Source organism: Lampris incognitus, chromosome 20 (assembly GCF_029633865.1).
Source record: "Lampris incognitus isolate fLamInc1 chromosome 20, fLamInc1.hap2, whole genome shotgun sequence".
NCBI lineage: Eukaryota > Metazoa > Chordata > Actinopteri > Lampriformes > Lampridae > Lampris > Lampris incognitus.
In genome coordinates this window covers 22,164,450-22,182,512 of record NC_079230.1, presented here as the reverse complement: position 1 = coordinate 22,182,512, position 18,063 = coordinate 22,164,450, and the positions used below count along the sequence as shown (strand labels likewise).

The following is an 18,063-nucleotide window of genomic DNA, read 5'->3' as shown; positions in this document are numbered from 1 at the left end:
AAGACCAACACAAAGTGGCACACAATTGTGAAGTACAAAGAAAATTATACATGATTTAAAAAAATTTTTACAAATAAAAAACTGAAAAGTGCGGTGTGCAAAAGTATTCAGCCCCCCTGAGTCAATACTTTGTGGAACCGCCTTTTGCTGCAATTACAGCTGCAAGTCTTTTGGGGTATGTCTCTACCAGCTTTGCACACCTAGAGACTGAAATTTTTGCCCATTCTTCTTTGCAAAACAGCTCAAGCTCAGTCAGATTAGATGGAGAGCGTTTGTGAACGGCAGTTTTCAGATCTTGCCACAGATTCTCAATTGGATTTAGGTCTGGACTTTGACTGGGCCATTCTAACACATGAATATGTTCTGTTTTAAACCATTCCATTGTAGCCCTGGCTTTATGTTTAGGGTCGTTGTCCTGCTGGAAGGTGAACCTCTGCCCCAGTCTCAAGTCTTTTGCAGACTCCAACAGGTTTTCTTCCAAGATTGCCCTGTATTTGGCTCCATCCATCTTCCCAACAACGCTGACCATCTTCCCTGTCCCTGCTGAAGAGAAGCACCCCCAGAGCATGATGCTGCCACCGCCATGTTTGACAGTGGGGATAGTGTGTTCAGAGTGATGTGCAGTGTTAGTTTTCTGCCACACATAGCATTTTGCATTTAGGCCAAAAAGTTGAATTTTGGTCTCATCTGACCAGAGCACCTTCTTCCACATGTTTGCTGTGTCCCCCACGTGGCTCTGGCAAACTGCAAACGGGACTTCTTATGGTTTTCTTTTAACAATGGCTTTCTTCTTGCCACTCTTCCATAAAGGCCAGATTTGTGCAGTGCATGACCAATAGTTGTCCCGTGGACAGATTCCCCCACCTGAGCTGTGGATCTCTGCAGTTCATCCTGAGTCACCATGGGCCTCTTGGCTGCATCTCTGATCAGTGCTCTCCTTGTTCGGCCTGTAAGTTTAGGTGTACGGCCGTGTCTTGGTAGGTTTGCAGTTGTGCCATAGTCTTTCCATTTCCAGATGATGGATTGAACAGTGCTCCGTGAGATGTTCAAAGCTTGGGAAATCTTTGTATAGCCTAACCCTGCTTTAAACATCTCCACAACTTTATCCTTGACCTGTCTGGTGTGTTCCTTGGACTTCATGATGCTGTTTGCTCCCCAATATTCTCTTAACAAACCTCTGAGGCTGTCACAGAACAGCTGTATTTGTACTGAGATTAGATTACACACAGGTTGACTCTATTTAGTCATTAGGTCAACATTCGATCATTCAGCAATCATCAGGCAACTGGTTGCACTCAGAGAAAAGGGGGCCTAATACTTTTGCACACCGCACTTTTCAGTTTTTTATTTGTAAAAAAAGATTAAAATCATGTATAATTTTCTTTGTACTTCACAATTGTGTGCCACTTTGTGTTGGTCTTTCACATAAAATTCCAATAAAAAATATTTATGTTTGTGGTCGTAACATGACAAAATGTGGAAAAGTTCAAGAGGTATGAATACTTTTGCAAGCCACTGTACCTTTTCGAAAAGAAACCCCATCCACGACACGTTACACAGGATGACTCACCCGCGGTGGGAAGAGTTTGTTTGTCTGGTTCCCAGTGGGCTTCGGTTAAAAAGGGTTAACATGCGAGTGACTCGACAAATACGAGCCTGCAACTCAGCTGAGACAAATGGAGCAACTGAAGAGGTGGAAAAACAAGAAAGAGTCAAGATTCAGAAAAAGACACTCAAACATTAGGCAAAATGGGAGGAAGTTGAAGAAGTCGCTCCAAGTGACTTTTAAATAGTGGGACCAATGAGTCATTCAGCAAACATTAAACTCACAAGTCGCGTGGCAATTTGTGCAAATGTTTAATCACTGGTCTCAGCATAAAGCAATATTCAGTACAAATAGGATTCATTATTCTCTGCAAAGAATAAGGTAGTAACGTGGGGACATTGTGCAGCATACAAATGATATCAAGCTCAAAGTAAACCGTAAAGCCTTTGAGGACCTAATCGAGGCATTATTTGCGTTACGACGGTACTACGTAATCTAACTGATATGACAAAAAGAGCTTTTGATTTCATTGTTGATGAATTACCTGCATCTCTTTAAGTAAACAGTCCTGACTGAGACATTGTCATGAATATGCATGCAATCAGACATCAGCAGTATGTACCTGAGTATAAAATAGCGCTGACATGTTTGTCTTTGTGTTACATGTAACGGGCGGCACGGTGGTGCAGTGGTTAGCGCTGTTGCCTCACAGCAAGAAGGTCCTGGGTTCAAACCCCGGGGTCGTCCCGGATCGTCCTCTGTGTAGAGTTTGCATGTTCTCCCTGTGTCTGTGTGGGTTTCCTCCGGGTGCTCCGGTTTCCTCCCACAGTCCAAAGACATGTAGGTCAGGTGACTCGGACATACTAAATTGTCCCTTGGTGTGTATGTGTCGGCTCTGTGATGGACTGGCGGCCTGTCCAGGGTGTCTCTCCACCTGCCTCCCAGTGACTGCTGGGACAGGCTCCAGCATTCTGTGACCCTGATTAGGATAAGCGGCTTGGATAATGGATGGATGGATTACACGTAAGGCACGTTGTTGAGCAACAACCTGAGTTTGTCTTGAAAAGTTCAACTTAGCTTATATAATGTTGTCAATAGTACACATCCACATTATATAATGTCAGTCAAAAGAGGCCTAATGAAAAGATGTGACAGCTAAATTCATTGCTTTATGTTTTGGCATTGACATAGAAGAGATTTTTATACAATTTTGAGATCAAGGACAAGTTCACTGATATTTTTTCTGCTCGATATGTAATATGGCTTAGATTTACGTAAACATTAGAAGTTAAAATGCATGATATCTGAGTATGCTTTTCTTGTGAATTTGTGGAACTTACCCTTGAATCTTTATGACCAAAGGCAAATGTACTACAGACCACACAAAAAAATCTATAGAATAAAGCCTGAGGTACGCTTAGCGTTGTGGGGCTCTGAAGGAAGGCCGTCCGCCACTTAAACCTTCTCCACCGCCTGCGATGTCACAAGATGCATCGGCAGCTCATCTGAGGTGTCCACTGGGTTTTCATGGGACTTAGACTCTTCCTCATCATGCTGCTGTCTTGCAAAGTTGACGAAGACCTGTAATGAAAAAAGGGGGAGCTGGTGGGTGTCAGTGCTAAATTTAGTTCAACTTTCCAATTACATAAGGCTTGTAGGTTTTCCAGCTTCCCATCCTGAGTTTTTTTTTCCTCCATTACACACTTACCAAGACACACACACAGACATATTGCTGTAGTCAGTGGTGTGTGTACGAATGAGCTGCGGGAAAAGTGCCATGAAATATCATGTAAAGAGGTCTAGACACACACCGAGTGTGTCAGCTCAGGGCTGCAGCCAGCCTTCCTGAACGGGCAAACTTCTCGTTTAAACCACACAACTTTTTATGCCTTTGAGCCACTACAGGCTACCAGTATCCAAATTACCATCGCACACAGGTACGACTTTATACCACACTTATATGCTTTGTGCAATTCTACCTGAATCAGGATTCAACTACGTGAATAACAACAACAACAAATCAAAACTAGCCAGTAACTAAATTCTGATAGCAGGGTAGCAATTATGCAGCGAGTCTGCCAACATCCCTGACCCGCCACCGTTTTCCAACGCTCTCAGTAGAGCTCTACTGCTGCCATGGCGGCATAGTTCGCTGCGGACTGCATGGCGAGCCAAGTGTTGGGGGAGTCAGAAAACAACAGAAAACAACACAGCAGGTTGCACTGCTGTGTTTCTGAATGCAGAAATACAGAGAGTGGTGTGTGTGTGTTTGAGTTGTTTGCTTTGTACATTTCAGCAACCAGCAACCCCTGCTGAGTTTCACTATTCATATTATGCTTCCGGAAAGCCAACATAAACAAAGCCGCTATAATGTAGCTGTAGGTTAAAATGAACTGGGTTGAGTTGGACTTTTTGTTTTGAAGGGAGGTCAAACCACCCCCATGTCTGCACCTGTGCATTTTGAAATCTTTGGCAAGCCTAAAAAGATTAAAAGAAAACAGCAACAACGAAATCAATTCATCTCTCTTTGATGCCCCATTTAATGCGGCCAGAAATCCATTCCATAATGTTAACAAAAAGCTCTCCGCGTGTTTCACTGTGCCGTAAACGTCACTGTGCTGCACAGTTTTTATCCTCATTCTGTTGGATGCCTGACGTGGTAAAGCTACAAAAAGGGTTTTTATTCAGCAAGAAAAGTAACTGCAAGGATGAAATAAAATTATAAAATTCATTGCTTTTTCATTAAAAAGGTTTTGAGTGGTTGTGCTCTTAAAGGGCGATCTGGGAATTACTAGATGGTACTGGGAGTTATAAAAACAAAAACCAGACCACTTTCATTTGGGTTTAAACAGTGGGGAAAAAAGCATAGACCAACTATTATCTCCTGCCATTAGACGGTCCTATGAAGTCTATCATCAGAAATAGTAACCAACCATAAAGTAAATGGGAGAGAATACAAATAGAAATATAGCATGCTCTAAAGCGCTGATGAATTGCTATTTTATTGTTTTTTAGAAGCCAGATAATAATAATAAAAATGGAAAAAAATACAAAGAATAATAAAGTTGCATCCCTGCACTTATTCACCTATCCGTTAAAGGGACAGTTCAGCCCAAACTCAAAAAGACCTTGTTGTGAGCAGTTTCATGTAGGAACTATTTTCTCAGGCTGAAGTACACCTCCATGAAACTGCTCACAACAAGGTGTGTGGATTACCTTGAGTAACCGGGTCATGATTTCCAGAAAAAGACATTGTTGTTGAGTTTTTCAGAAGTATTTTTTTGGCGCTTTGATGAACACCAGCCGAGCGCCATCTAGTTCTGTTGTATTCGAGAGAAGGCAGACATCTCCACGGCTGATACCTGCAGAACTCGGCAGCTCACACCAAAACACTCTAGATGGATAAATAGCGCTACAGATAAGAGGAGAAACATGTATTTTTGAATTTGGGATGAACTGTCCGTTTAAAGCTTGGGTACATTTTCTATTCCCTCGTGTAAGCTGGGCCTGTCAAATTTAAAGTTGTTTAATGTTGTAGATAAAGCCCAAAATTGCCCATTATCATCACTGAGGGGGAGGGGGAATTACATTTTAGATCACTTTTGTCTTTTACCAATTACCCCCGTGCATTTGCTGTGTTAGATAATGCCTTTCTTGTTAATTAGAAATGGAAAGTCTTCGGCTATGGAAACATGGCTGGAAGGTGCACAACGTCTTTGAGAGACAACCGAGTGACCTCGGGCTGTAGATCAATTTGGAGATGTGCCCCTCCCCCCACCCCCCTGTTCATTTCCAGTGTTAATGAATGGACCAAACTCTTCAGTAACAGATGTAGCTCGGACAAGTGGTTCGACGAGGTGTTCTTTATAGAGGAAGTACCACACGATGACAGGATTTGATGCAGTTATAAATTGTGGGTCTCTGTGGAGTAAGTACACCAAATAACACAGCTGTGTATACTTCCTAAAACATGAACTCAAATTTAAGTTTATTACTCATAATTATCAGGGCCCAGAGTTACTAGTGTTGTGGGATAGATTGTGATAAATACTCCTCAATATTTTCTTCATAATATGATAAAGTATTTCTGATTTCTCTCATGAAACTCTTACTTCTTTACTTGTGAACTTCTCAAAATAAGGAAATAGCATTAAGTGAATTGGATTTTAATTGATTATAAGCATCTTGATCACTTATTGGGTCAAATGGAGAATATGGGCATAGCAGCGGAGAACAAGAGGAAAAAGTGGCTCAGGTGGTGTGTCCATGGTGGGACGGATGGGTAAACCTATAAAGACTTAGTTTAAATGAATGAATATAGAGGGTTACCTTTTCCCTGTAAAACCAGGGAATAAACTTTGGAAAATACATCAGAAAATTTTTTTGAGTGTCATCTTTTCATAACCTTTTGTAATACAAATGAGGGTTGTTGTTTTTTTTGTTTTTTGGTGTTGTGAATCCGGCCCCACCTAAGTTCATTTTTTGTTCCGCTACAGTTTTCCTGATATTTGGTAACCTTAATAAAGCATTTTAATTCTTTTTTATTTTGAAAACCATCTGCCATCTCATAGAGTACTGAGCTCAGCTGGTAATGGGGGGAAAAAGTAAAGGAGTAGGTGATTGTAAGCTCTACCAGAATAGCCAGCTGCCTTTTAACTATTCGGGGGGGGAGCGGCTCGCCAAGTTACGCCATCAAACTGCAGGACTGAGGTCGAAACAGACGAGGAGTCTTATGGGGCGAGCAAGAGAATAAAAATGACAGTCAAACAGTATTGACCCCCACCAGCTGTCAGCCTTTGACCCGGCCATGGACCCGTGTTGGTTTAACATGCTGGAGCCTGAGCAGTGGTTTCAAATGGACGAGAATATCCCGTGTAGACACATGCATGCACTTTACAATACCAGCCGAGGGCCACGCAGTGTTTAATTTTACGTCTAAGAAAGATGCCTAATAGGACCATAAGAGACTTCTAATTGACAGTGTGTCACTCATCTCCTTAACCCTCTGTAAATTCATTACCTCGCTTTAGAAATGATGTGGTAGGCTTTGTTTTTTTCCCACCCCATCATTCACCCATTGTGAAGTTAGCTAACCATCCATTAACAGCCTGAACTTCATGCACCGGTGCTTCTGAGTGACATCCTCATAATAAAAGCTGGATATGGCCATTAATTACATTAGAGGGGGCACATTTGGGTGTTTATTAGATGCCTGTCAGGGCAGGAGAGAGGAAGGGAAGGATGTTGAGATATTAACCTCCGTTGTGTATCAACTGGTTCTCCAAAGCGTACACAATACTTTGTCCTTCAAATGTTCTTCGTATGCAGATAACATCCCTACTCTGTTTACTTGAGAAAATTTGATTTATTCTAGCCCTGTTCAGTTTGGTTTCATTTACTGAAGTACATTGACAGGATGAACACATGCTATCCATCCATCCATCCCATATTTAAGATGGGCAAACATTGAGCTGAAGATAGACCATGCTTCTGGCTAATGATTTCAAACTTTGTACATTTTGCAGCACAACAGATGTCCAAAACCGTGCCGTCGTGCCATCCCTCACCAACAATTTGGGGATTTTAAATATTAAACGTACATAAGAGATTGCATCTTCTATGTAGTAGTGAAAGGTTGAATGTATGTTGTTTCCTCCTAAAAAAAAGAAAAAGAGAAAGCACACCATCTCTGCCAAAGCACACCGTCTCTGCCATCAGCATTAACAGCAAAGCCGCGCGCTGTGAGGATCAATATTAATTGTATTGCAAGCCGAGTCTCATACTATAGGTCAAAGCGCCCCAACATAAATCATCGGCTGAAAGGTGACTGTCTAGGTCTCTACAGGTTCTCCAAGTCCTCCCATCTGTGTTTTAACGTGCTGACCTCCTTGTCCGACTATGATTTATTTACTGCCTGTGATCTGGTAAATATTGAACATTGCATAATAGTGGACATGTTGCCTTTTAATAAATGTAATTAAAGATTAGGCATCAGTACCGTGTTGCTTTCACACCGACCCACCGTGTCTGCCTCACTCGCTCACATTCACCTTCTCTCTGTCGTGTAAAGGACAATGACAAGAAAATAAAAGTTGAAATCAACATGGATAACCACTGCTTTGAATGATCATATTAATCTGCTTTACTATAACAGATGAACATTATTGGCTTAGCAAGTCACTTGGTTGAGAAAATTTTGCCCCCTTGTTACTCTCTTAAAGCTAATCCTCTTTTGGAGATAATGGGTATTTCATTATTGTAATTTCCCCAACTATCAGTCCAGATAGTGGAGAGCTCTAAAACTTAGAAAACGGTTTCCTTGCTGGGTGGGAAGTCTGTCATGGACCCAAAAAGATCTGCTACATTTCAACGAAGAACACCTACAGCCATCCATTAGCAAAAACAACGATGAGATATGCCTAAATGAAGTGCAAATTTAAAGAAATCACCTTTTGTTTCCCCAAAACCCTCCCAGAGATTGTGAGAGACCCATAAACCTTTAGAAGACAGATATTTTGTTCAAGTAATGCTGCACAAAAGGAGATTTTAGCTTCTGCCAAACTAGGGATTCATTTACTTCTTCCACCGTGGGCAAAAGTGTCAAATGACTTTTCTCTTTTGAGAAGATAATGGAAAAATTCGAACATTTCCCTAATTTCTTTCTAAACTGTACTGTTAGATTGGTTCCCTTGTTTTACCACAGCACACATGAATGAACAGACAGGAAGCATGTGCACACACATGCAAAATACAAACCTAAACTCGTACTTCTCTCCACGCAACTCAATTTGGAAAGCAAGGGCTAGATTGCTAAAACAGTACTTAAAAGTGAAGGTTTTTGTTTTCCACATGGACTGGTCATCTTTCTGGACCAGTCTGCAGGTGTCTTCACCTCCCTCCCAGACAGCTGCTGCTGAGCTAATGGTGGATTTGGAGGATTGGACACTCTCTGACTCGCCTCGGTGGGCACCCTGATTGCATTACGTCCAGGGCCATTTGAAAAACACAAGGTGATAGTGGTGCACAGCGTGGGAGGCTCAGTTTATCTCACTGACCAGGGTTTCTAGCAAGAGCAGGTAAAATAAATAAATAAATAAATAAATATAAAATGCCCTTTAGCTCGGGGAGCTCCATATGGAGGGTCTGGTCTAGATTGTTGATCGATACCAGGAGCAGGCCACTAAACTATCTCTGGTACACATACGCTACGGGGGGGCTCATTGGTCATAGTCAGACAGCGTACGAAATGGGAGAAGATCTATATGGTGTAGACTACATTATTCCTTTGAATACCACCCTGGACTGTGTAGACCTTTGTACCTTTGGGTGCTAAAAAAAAAGCTGAATGCACCAATTAATGAGCCCAGTGATTGGCTAAATTGGACTAAAGCAAGAAATGAATCTCCCCAGAACAACAGTGTCTTTATGCATGCTCAATAACCCAGGTAAGGAAATCACAGTAAGTTGAACCAGTACATCTGGACACAACGTTTATTGAGAGAAACGTGTCATCACTCATCTAAGTGACCTCTTCAGTCTCAACTGACTGCAGTTATACCCACCCTTATAAACAATACAGTGGCAAATGACCGAAACCAACAACTGGTTTCGTGTGCAAATTGCCATGACCATTAACTAGACTTGCAATTGGGATCCCCAAGAAACCCAATGGATTTACAACAGCAGAGCCAAAGCACCTCGCCTGGAAAAGGGAAACCGGGGCCCCCTCTGGAGCCAGACCGGGGAAGAGAGTTCGCCAGCGAGTGTCTGGTGGCCAGGCCTTGGCCCATGGGGATGAGCATTGGGGTAGGGTGCAATGTAGCCCGGGCGGCAGGCAAAGGTGGGAACCGGGACGTGCCAACTTCCGGCATTACAGACTGGTCCTTGGGAGGTGGAGCGGTACCAACTAGATGGTGGCACACACGTACGCAGTGGCTTTGCTCTCCCTAATGTGGTGCATTTCGCTTTGTTTGTTTCGTCTGATTGTCTGTTGATATGTTGTTCAGCAAATCAACATATAACTGGGAAGTTGTTTTAAAGATTGGGTCATCATGTGAGGAACTGGTCTTCATCAGGAACTACCACGATGAGCACATCCCGAAGGAGATTGTTCGTCCAGCTGGATCTCGGTGGATTACCATACCGGATGGGAGACGCAGGAAGCGGCGTAGGGAAAGGGGGCAGAAGCGGGGCTGGGATGCAAATCAGGCTAAAGACAGCTCCCCACAAGCCCGCTCTGCCCAGCATTTTTCTGACAAACGCCAGATTGCTCACTAACAAAATGGAAGGACTGTAGCTGATCATCGAGGCACAGAAATCCGTGAAGACTGCTCAACCACCGTAATGTATTATCTCCCAGGACCTCACATGGACTGTCAATAGGTTGTTTGCATATGACGTCACGAACTACAGATGGAGGGCAGGAAGTGATTTCTACATAGAAAGCACTATCACAAACTTTCGAAATGTCTATGTTTGGCGTCATTGACTGAGAAACCACAAGGAGCTTTTATTGAGTACCAAAAGTTGTTGTCCATGAGGGGGGAAAAAATGCAAGAAATTGACCGAAAACGCCGGAAAACAAATGGCTCGCGAACCATCGTCTGCGGTCGGGAGGAGCGGGGTCGGATAACGCGTGTGTGCAGCGACCACTTCGTCCAAAAAAAAAAAAAACACTCTTCATAACATAAAGGATCATGTCCATCATATCTTACTTTCTGTTTATACCTTTCTCTCATAATATCGTTTAAACTAGCACAGTTCGGGCTAAACTAGCTCCATCTCATCCATTCTGCTTTTCACTTCCTGCCCTCCATCTGACTCTCGCGCATCATCAGAATCACATGACTGCAAACAAGCTATACAACTTCCCTAGTGAAGGAGGCACAGCAGCGGCTTTACTTTCTAAGGACACTGAGGAGAGCTAATTTGTCCTAGCCGCTGCCCTTCTATCACTGCTCCATAGAAAGCAAACTCACTTATGGCATCTTAGTGTGGTGTGCCAGTCGCACTGTGGCTGATAAGAAAGCTCTGCAGAGAGTGATTAAGTCAGCACATAAAACCATTGGCACACAGCTACCTTCACTTGAGGACATATACAGATCCCGCTGCCTACATCGGACCACAAACAAGGACTCGTCTCACCCAGGCAACCACCTTTTCACTCCGCTGCCCTCTGGGAGGCGCTATATGTCTTTCAAGACCCGTACTTCCAGACTTTTGAACAGTTTCTACCCAAGTGCCATTAAAGAACTGAACTCTTGTTAAAAAGAGAAACCTTCATGCTGTTTCTGATCACATTTTTAACACGCGTGGTTTGAATTACAACCGAAAGGTAGGTGTGGTTTTGTGATTTCATAGCTATTGGCTACGGAAATTCAGGGCGGTCATGTGGATGTGGCTGGGTGGGCTAAACACTGGGGCTAAACCGCTTGCTGCAGAAAAACGAGAAATTCACTGGTGACAGCCCCCTTCCAGCTCTGTCGTCACTTCACCAAAAAAAAAGGGGGGAGCGACGAGACCACCGACAGCAGCTTTGAGATTGAGGAAGTGGAAGACAATTCTTCCTCTTTCTCAGTGGAAGCTGACTACTCGCCTCACGAATATGTTGCTCAGCCAATACAGCCGTATTCCTTCGAGCCAAAAGGGTGCGTCTCTGGTTTTATAGCGTCCCGCTAGGGACACGCCCTCTATGCTAATGATAATTCGTGACGCGGCAAGTTACCACATTTTCGCCAACCTCGTCTGGCCATAAATGTGGTTTTATGGCTATCATTTGTCTCATTGATCACATCCACATTCCTAACATCGATTAACAACAGGAAAAGTCAGATTTTGATGTAAGTTTCTCTTTAACAAACTCTAAGGTTGCAATAATATCCTGAAACTGTGCAACAACACCTGAACATTTGGCATGTGCAAAAAATTATGTTGACTCGGGTTAGTGCAATACACAGACTATTTATCTAGTGTAATGGATATATCACTGCTTTTTACACTTACGCATACATTATATGTTGATTGTGCTGCAAATGTGTGTCTATTTGTATTTTGACTATTTGTATATATTTTATTTCTTTTATTTTGTACCATTGGGGAGTTGCACTTAATTTTGTTGTACAGCTGTGCAGTGACAAATAAAGGCATTCATTCATAGATATAGTTGGGCCCACCCCCACACATAGCATGAGCTCTGGTGCCAAATTCCTGGAGAGGGGCTGGACTCATTACTGAGTTGGCCAAGGTGACAGGTGCCGGGCAGGTGTGGGGATACTCACAAGTCCCCAGTTGAGTGCCACGATGTTGGAGTTCTCCCTGAGGAATGAGAGGGTCACATCTATATGAGTACAAGTCGCTGTGGGGAATGCTCTGACTGTTGTGTGTGGTTATGCACCGAATAACAGTTGGGAGCATCCAGCCTTCTTGGAGTCTCTGGGTGGTGTCCTGGATAGGGTTCCACCTGGGGACTCTATAGTTTTGCTGGGGGACTTCAACACTCATGTGGGCAATGATGGAGAAACCTGGAGGGGTGTGATTGGGAGGAACGGCTTCCCCGATTGGAGCCTGAGTGGTGCCTCATTATTGGACTTCTGTGCGAGTCGTGGATTGGCCATAACAAACACCATGTTTGAACATAAGGTAGTTCCTAAGTGTACTTTGTACCAGAACACCTTAGGCCGAAGATTAATGATAGACTTTGTGGTTGTATCAACAGATCTGCGGCCGTATGTTTTGGACACTCGGGTGAAGAGAGGAGCAGAGCTGTCAACTGATCACCGCCTGGTGGTGAGTTGGATCAGATGGTGGGGAAGGCTGCTGGACAGATCTGGCAAACCCAAACGTGTAGTGACAGTGAACTGGGAATGTCTGATGGAGGTCCCTGTCTGTGAGGTCTTCAACTCCCACCTCCAGAAGAAGTTCTCATGTATCCCAAGGGAGGCTGGGGACATGAAGTCTGAGTGGGCCATGTTCAATGCCTTTATTGCAGATGTGGCAGGTAGGAGCTGTGGTCATAAGGTCATCGGTGCCTGTCGAGGTGGCAACCTAAGAACCCACTGGTCCTAGGTGGCAAGGCGCCAGGTGTGGATGAGATTCGCCCCGAGATGCTGAAGCCTCTGGACATTGTTGGGCTGTCTTGGCTGACACGCCTCTTCAGTGTCAAGTGGAGGTTGGAGACAGTACCTGTGAAGTGGCAGACAGGGGTGGTGGTTCCCATATTTAAAAAAAGGGACCGGAGGGTGTGCTCCAATTATCGGGTCATCACACTGTTCAGCTTCCCTGGGAAAGTCTACTCTAGGGTACTGGAAAGGAGGCTCCAACCGATTGTCGAACCTCGGATCCAGGAGGAGCAATGCGGATTCCATCCTGGCTGCGGAACAACGGTCCAACTCTTTACCCTTGTGGAAGTACTGAGGAAGGCATGGGAGTTTGACCAGCCAGTTTAACATTTGTTTTGTAGATTTGGAGAAGACTTACGACTGTGTACTACGGGAGTATGGAGCAGTTGCTACAAGCCATCCGGTCCTTGTATAACCAAAGTGAGAGCTTGTGTCTGCACTCTCGGCACAAAGTCAAACACGTTTTCAGTGGGTGTTCGATTCCACCAACGTTGTCTCTTGTCTCCAATTCTGTTTTGTGATATTCATGGACAGGATCTCAAGGCGCAGCCAAGGTGAGGAGTGTGTCTGTTTTGGGAACCTCAGATTTGCATCCCTGCTCTTCACATATGATGTGGTTTTGCTGGCTTCATCAGAATGCAACCTCCAGTGTGCACTGGGGTGGTTTGCAGCTGAGTGTGAAATGGCTGGGATGAGAGTCAGCACCTCCAAGTCTGAGGCCATGGTTCTCAACCATAAAATGGTGGATTGCTCCCTCCGGATTGGGGATGAGTTGTTGCCTCAAGTGAAGGAGTTCAAGTATATCAGGGTCTTGTTCACAAGAGAGGGTGGGATGGAGCAGCAGATTGACAGGCGGATTGGTGCAGCATCAGCAGTAATGTGGATGCTGTACCGGACCATTCTGGTGAAGAGGGAGCTGAGCCAGAAGGTAAAGCTCTCAATTTACCAGTCAATCTTCGTTCCAACTCTCACCTATGGTTATGAGTTTTGGGTAGTGACTGAAAGGGTGAGATTGTGGATACAAGCGGTTGAAATGAGTTTCCTCTGTAGATTGTCTGGGCTCGGGCTTAGAGATAGGGTGAGGAGCTCGGACATCTGGAGGGAGCTCGGAGTAGAGCCGCTGCTCCTTTGCGTCGAAAGGAGCCAGTTGGTGGTTCAGGCATCTGATTAAGATGCCTCCTGGGCGCCTTCATTTGGAGGTTTTCCAGGCACGTCCAACTGGGAGGAGACCCCAGGGTAGACCCAGAACTCACTGGAGGGACTACATGTCCAATCTGGCATGGGAACGCCTTGGGATCCCCCAGGAGGAGCTGGAGGGCATTGCTGGGGAGAGGGACATCTGGAGTGCCCTACTTAATCTTGCTACCACTGTGACCCGACTCTGGAGAAGCGGCTGATGATAAGATGAGACAATGGCAATGTGTACTATTCAGAGAACTGGGGAATAGTTGCAATCACAGCATTGTAAGATGGCCTCTTTGACTACCCATTCAAACCAGCGTTCCTCCCTATCAAGGATACTCATTCATTCATTCAAAGAGACCATCTATGTGAAAAGGGAATGACCATCCCTGAACTGATGGGGGGGGCCTAAGAGTACATCTGTCACCCTCTTACAATGCTATGATTGCAACTATTCCCAAATACTCTGTGAATAGTACACATTCCCATTGAAACTAGTTAACGGTCATGGCAATTTGCATATGAAACTGATTGTTGGTTTTGGTCGTTGTGCAACTGTATTGTTTATAAGGGTGGGGATACCTGCAGTCAGTTTAGACTGAAGAGGTCACTTAGATGAGTGGTGAAATGTTTCTCTAAATAAACGTTGTGTCCAGATGTACTGATTCAACTTTCTATGATCCCCAGAACAGGGATCTGGAAATAACTTTAGCCATGGAAGTCAAAACGTGTATTCGGTGTTTTATATCTTCACACAATTTGAGCGCAACACAGTCTAATGAGTTTCGAGCAGGTGTTACTTCCGAAACAAATGTGTAACCCCCTCCATCTCATTCAATACAGACCCAACTTTCCAAACTGGGTCCTGAGAGAATCCAGTGTTAAAAATACCCCATGACAAGGTGGATCAAGGGAAATCTGTCATTAACAGGTCTTTTTCTTTGAAATGCAGCAAACTTGAGAAAATAAAGTTACAACGACAATTGAGACTGACAACAAAAAGAAAAACCTGCTGTCCCCGTTTCATGCAAATATTTGTTCTGTTGTCAATTGCTCCACCTGTTTTCAGATTTTGTTCTTGCTCCTTTTGAATCCTCTCTTTTCAGCTCCTTTAAGAACTGACACATGAAATGTGTTTTACCAACATCAAATTTAGAATCGTGTGCAGGAAGACAACATTGTTTGCTCAGGGATTTTGCTGCTAAGAGTAGATAACAATCACAACAAATCCAAATACTTTGTATAGTTTTCTCACACAAGACATCTATGATTGAACGAGTAAACATGACAAACTTAACATTGTCACACAAAACGTCCACACCGCATCTTCGAAAATAATGTCTTACTTTCCAACGATTAATGCAAAACTATTGTACTGGGAAGGGGCAATACTTGCAATACACTCAATTAAATCATGCAATCAAAATAAGAACCGGCACATCCAACAACAACCTTCAACCACCACCCCTATTAGACAACATCAATAAAACTGCTAAGTCAAGCAAACCTCTGTCAAAATTATATAAACTTTTATCTTCCACTGACTCCACCATACCTCTTCCAATAAATAAATGGGAAAAAATCTCAACATCAGCGCCAGTAATGATTTATGGACTCAAATATGCAAAAACAGCATCAACATGTCCACAAACACTAACACAGGACTAATTCAATACAAAGTTATTCACAGAATACATGTTACACAACACAAGATGCACATAATGGGACTATTATCATTATTACTGTTTCATAATGATTTATTGAAATTTCTTTCTCCCCTTATTCGTATTTACTCATTCATCCGCTCATTTTTGTCCCCACCAACTGTCCTTTTGTTTGTTTCTACTATTACTGCTGCCACAAATATCATCAATGATTCAAATACTTTTATACCTAAACTCTGCACACAGCTGCTTCCCTACGGTCATTTACCACACATCATCTACAGTTAATCTCACTGTTTCTATATTCTGCACATTGTTAACCTGTATGTCATCCCTGTGTCTTTGCTGTTGTAAATAGATAAAGTAAAAAGAAAAAGTGAGTAATGTGTGATAGTTTGGCATTTGGCATACATGTTGAAATAACAAGGACACAATGTCATAGGTGTGATGCATAATTGTTGTGGGACTTTGTGGTGAACAAAATTCCAGCAGTCATTGGGCGACAGGCGGTGAGACACCCTGGACAGGCCGCCAGGCCATCACAGCGCCCACACACACACACATTCATACCTAGGGACAATTTAGTACAGCCAATTTACCTGACTTACATGTCTTTGGACTGTGGGAGGAAACCAGAACACCTGGAGGAAACCACGCAGAGACGGGGAGAACATACAAACTCCACACAGAAGACGACCTGGGATGACCCACCAAGGCGGGACCAACCTGTTATAAAGCTGTTACAAAGTAGTTCTAAACCTGTTACGCAGCGCTTATAAAGCTGGAAGTAGCTACAAACCCGTTGGAAAGCGCTTATAAAGCCGCTATAAACCGCTACTTGTTATAAAGCTGTTATCTGCTTATAAAGTGGTTATAAACCTGTTGTAAAGCGCTTAATAAAGCTGTTATCTGAATATAAAGCGGTTTGTTATAAACCTGTTATAAAGTGGTTAAAAAAGCTGTCATGTCACACAGCATCTGGAAGCTCGTTTTCAGTTCATCTCATTTGTTTTTTCTGGGACAAGTTTGCCTGGTGTGTTGGTGAAGGTGTGTGTGCACACATGACTGAAGAGTTTGAGTTGTAGATGTAAAATAAGCAGGAACTCTTTGTCATTTCACCTCATGTACCTGCGCACATGAAATGAAACGAAAAGCCGTTTCCCCCAGCCCACAGCAGTACAACACACAGACAAAAACATATTCAAGAATTACAAGAACACACATATTCACAATAACATAACACACATATAGCACATAATCATCTTGTGTCTCTCTCATCTCATGGTACCTGAACATGTGGGTGTGTTTTCCTCCAGTCTTTACAACCATTAGAGATGAGTAGCTAATATCACATATTATTTACATCATATCCTGACTGGATGATTAACATCGAGGAGGTTGAAGGTGATAGTGTAGCGAATTCGGGGGGCAACCACAGGAACTGCCGCAGCCGGGACGCAAACCCGTATCGCCCGCACCGCGGGAGACATCGCTAACTGCTCGACTAAAGGGTCAGACCCATTAGCCAGCGGCCAACGTGTCTACTTATCCATGCATGTTACACTACCCCCCTCCTTCAGGAAAGCGCGTCTGCACATATCCCACTTCTGACACCAATGTAGCGAATTGGGGGGGGGCACTCGGGAGCACCACCACAGACAGGACGCGAACCCGTGTTTCCCACACCACAAGCGACAATGTTAACCAGTCGACTAAAGGGTCTGACCCATCAGCCAGCGGCCAACGTGTCTACTTATCCATGCACGTTACAATAGACAGTGTCTTCATTGCATCTCTGTCGATGGCATTTCTGTGAAATCTACCTCGAATGAAACCACATGGGCAATAATAAGTGAAAGAATATGTGCAGAAAGAATATATTTTGCCAATTTTCTTACCAATAAGGATTATATTACTAAAAGAAAGTAACATTGTTCACGTCTTACAATTCTTAGATGCACTCAAATAATTTTGGAGGGGTCGCGACCCCACCCTCCTTCAGAGCTATGCTGATGATACAGCTACACATGAGGCTAAATGTCAGCTTGTTAAGTGGGAGTTAGACACCATGTTCATGAGTTGCTTCGCATCTAAAAATCTTTTATGACACAGAAGTGGAAAAGCGGTATCGACATCATGGACTCAAGGAAAAATACCTTTGTGGCAATCAAGGAAAAAAAAAGGTCTCACTTGATCCAGAGTGGTCTGGGACACAGAGTAGTCCTCAATGCAGAGCCTCTGCTGTTGGCTGGTGAAGTGGCTGAAGATGTTCGCCAACGCGCCCTCCGTGCACGGGAGCTGATACTGCAGTGTGTTATGATGCTTCTCCTTCAGGATGCTGCCGGGGAAGTTTTCCTGGACAAACTCTTCGACTGGCGTCAAGACGGGAGGAGACCCTCCAACCCTCACAACAACTGTGTAGCCTTCGCCGAATCTGGAATTGCACAAACACACATTCAAAGACCACATGCACAGCGACACTTGGAAGCGAAGACATGTGAGGTCAAACACACAGGCACACAAATAAGGCACATGAAACGCAACAGAGTCAATA

The 18,063-nt window shown here is 43.8% G+C and overlaps 1 protein-coding gene across 1 annotated transcript in view; it reads right to left on the bottom strand.

The window, feature by feature from the left end:
- Positions 1–1,879: 1,879 nt before the first annotated feature.
- LOC130130640 (phospholipid-transporting ATPase ABCA1-like) overlaps positions 1,880–18,063 on the bottom strand; it is a 302,901-nt gene continuing 286,717 nt past the window's right edge. The window contains exons 48-49 of the mRNA XM_056300397.1: positions 17,700–17,943; positions 1,880–3,127 (exon numbers count right to left, since the gene is read on the bottom strand). Of these exons, the coding sequence (XP_056156372.1) occupies positions 3,002–3,127; positions 17,700–17,943 (370 nt within the window). The 3' untranslated portion in view covers positions 1,880–3,001. The remainder of the gene's footprint in view (positions 3,128–17,699; positions 17,944–18,063) is intronic.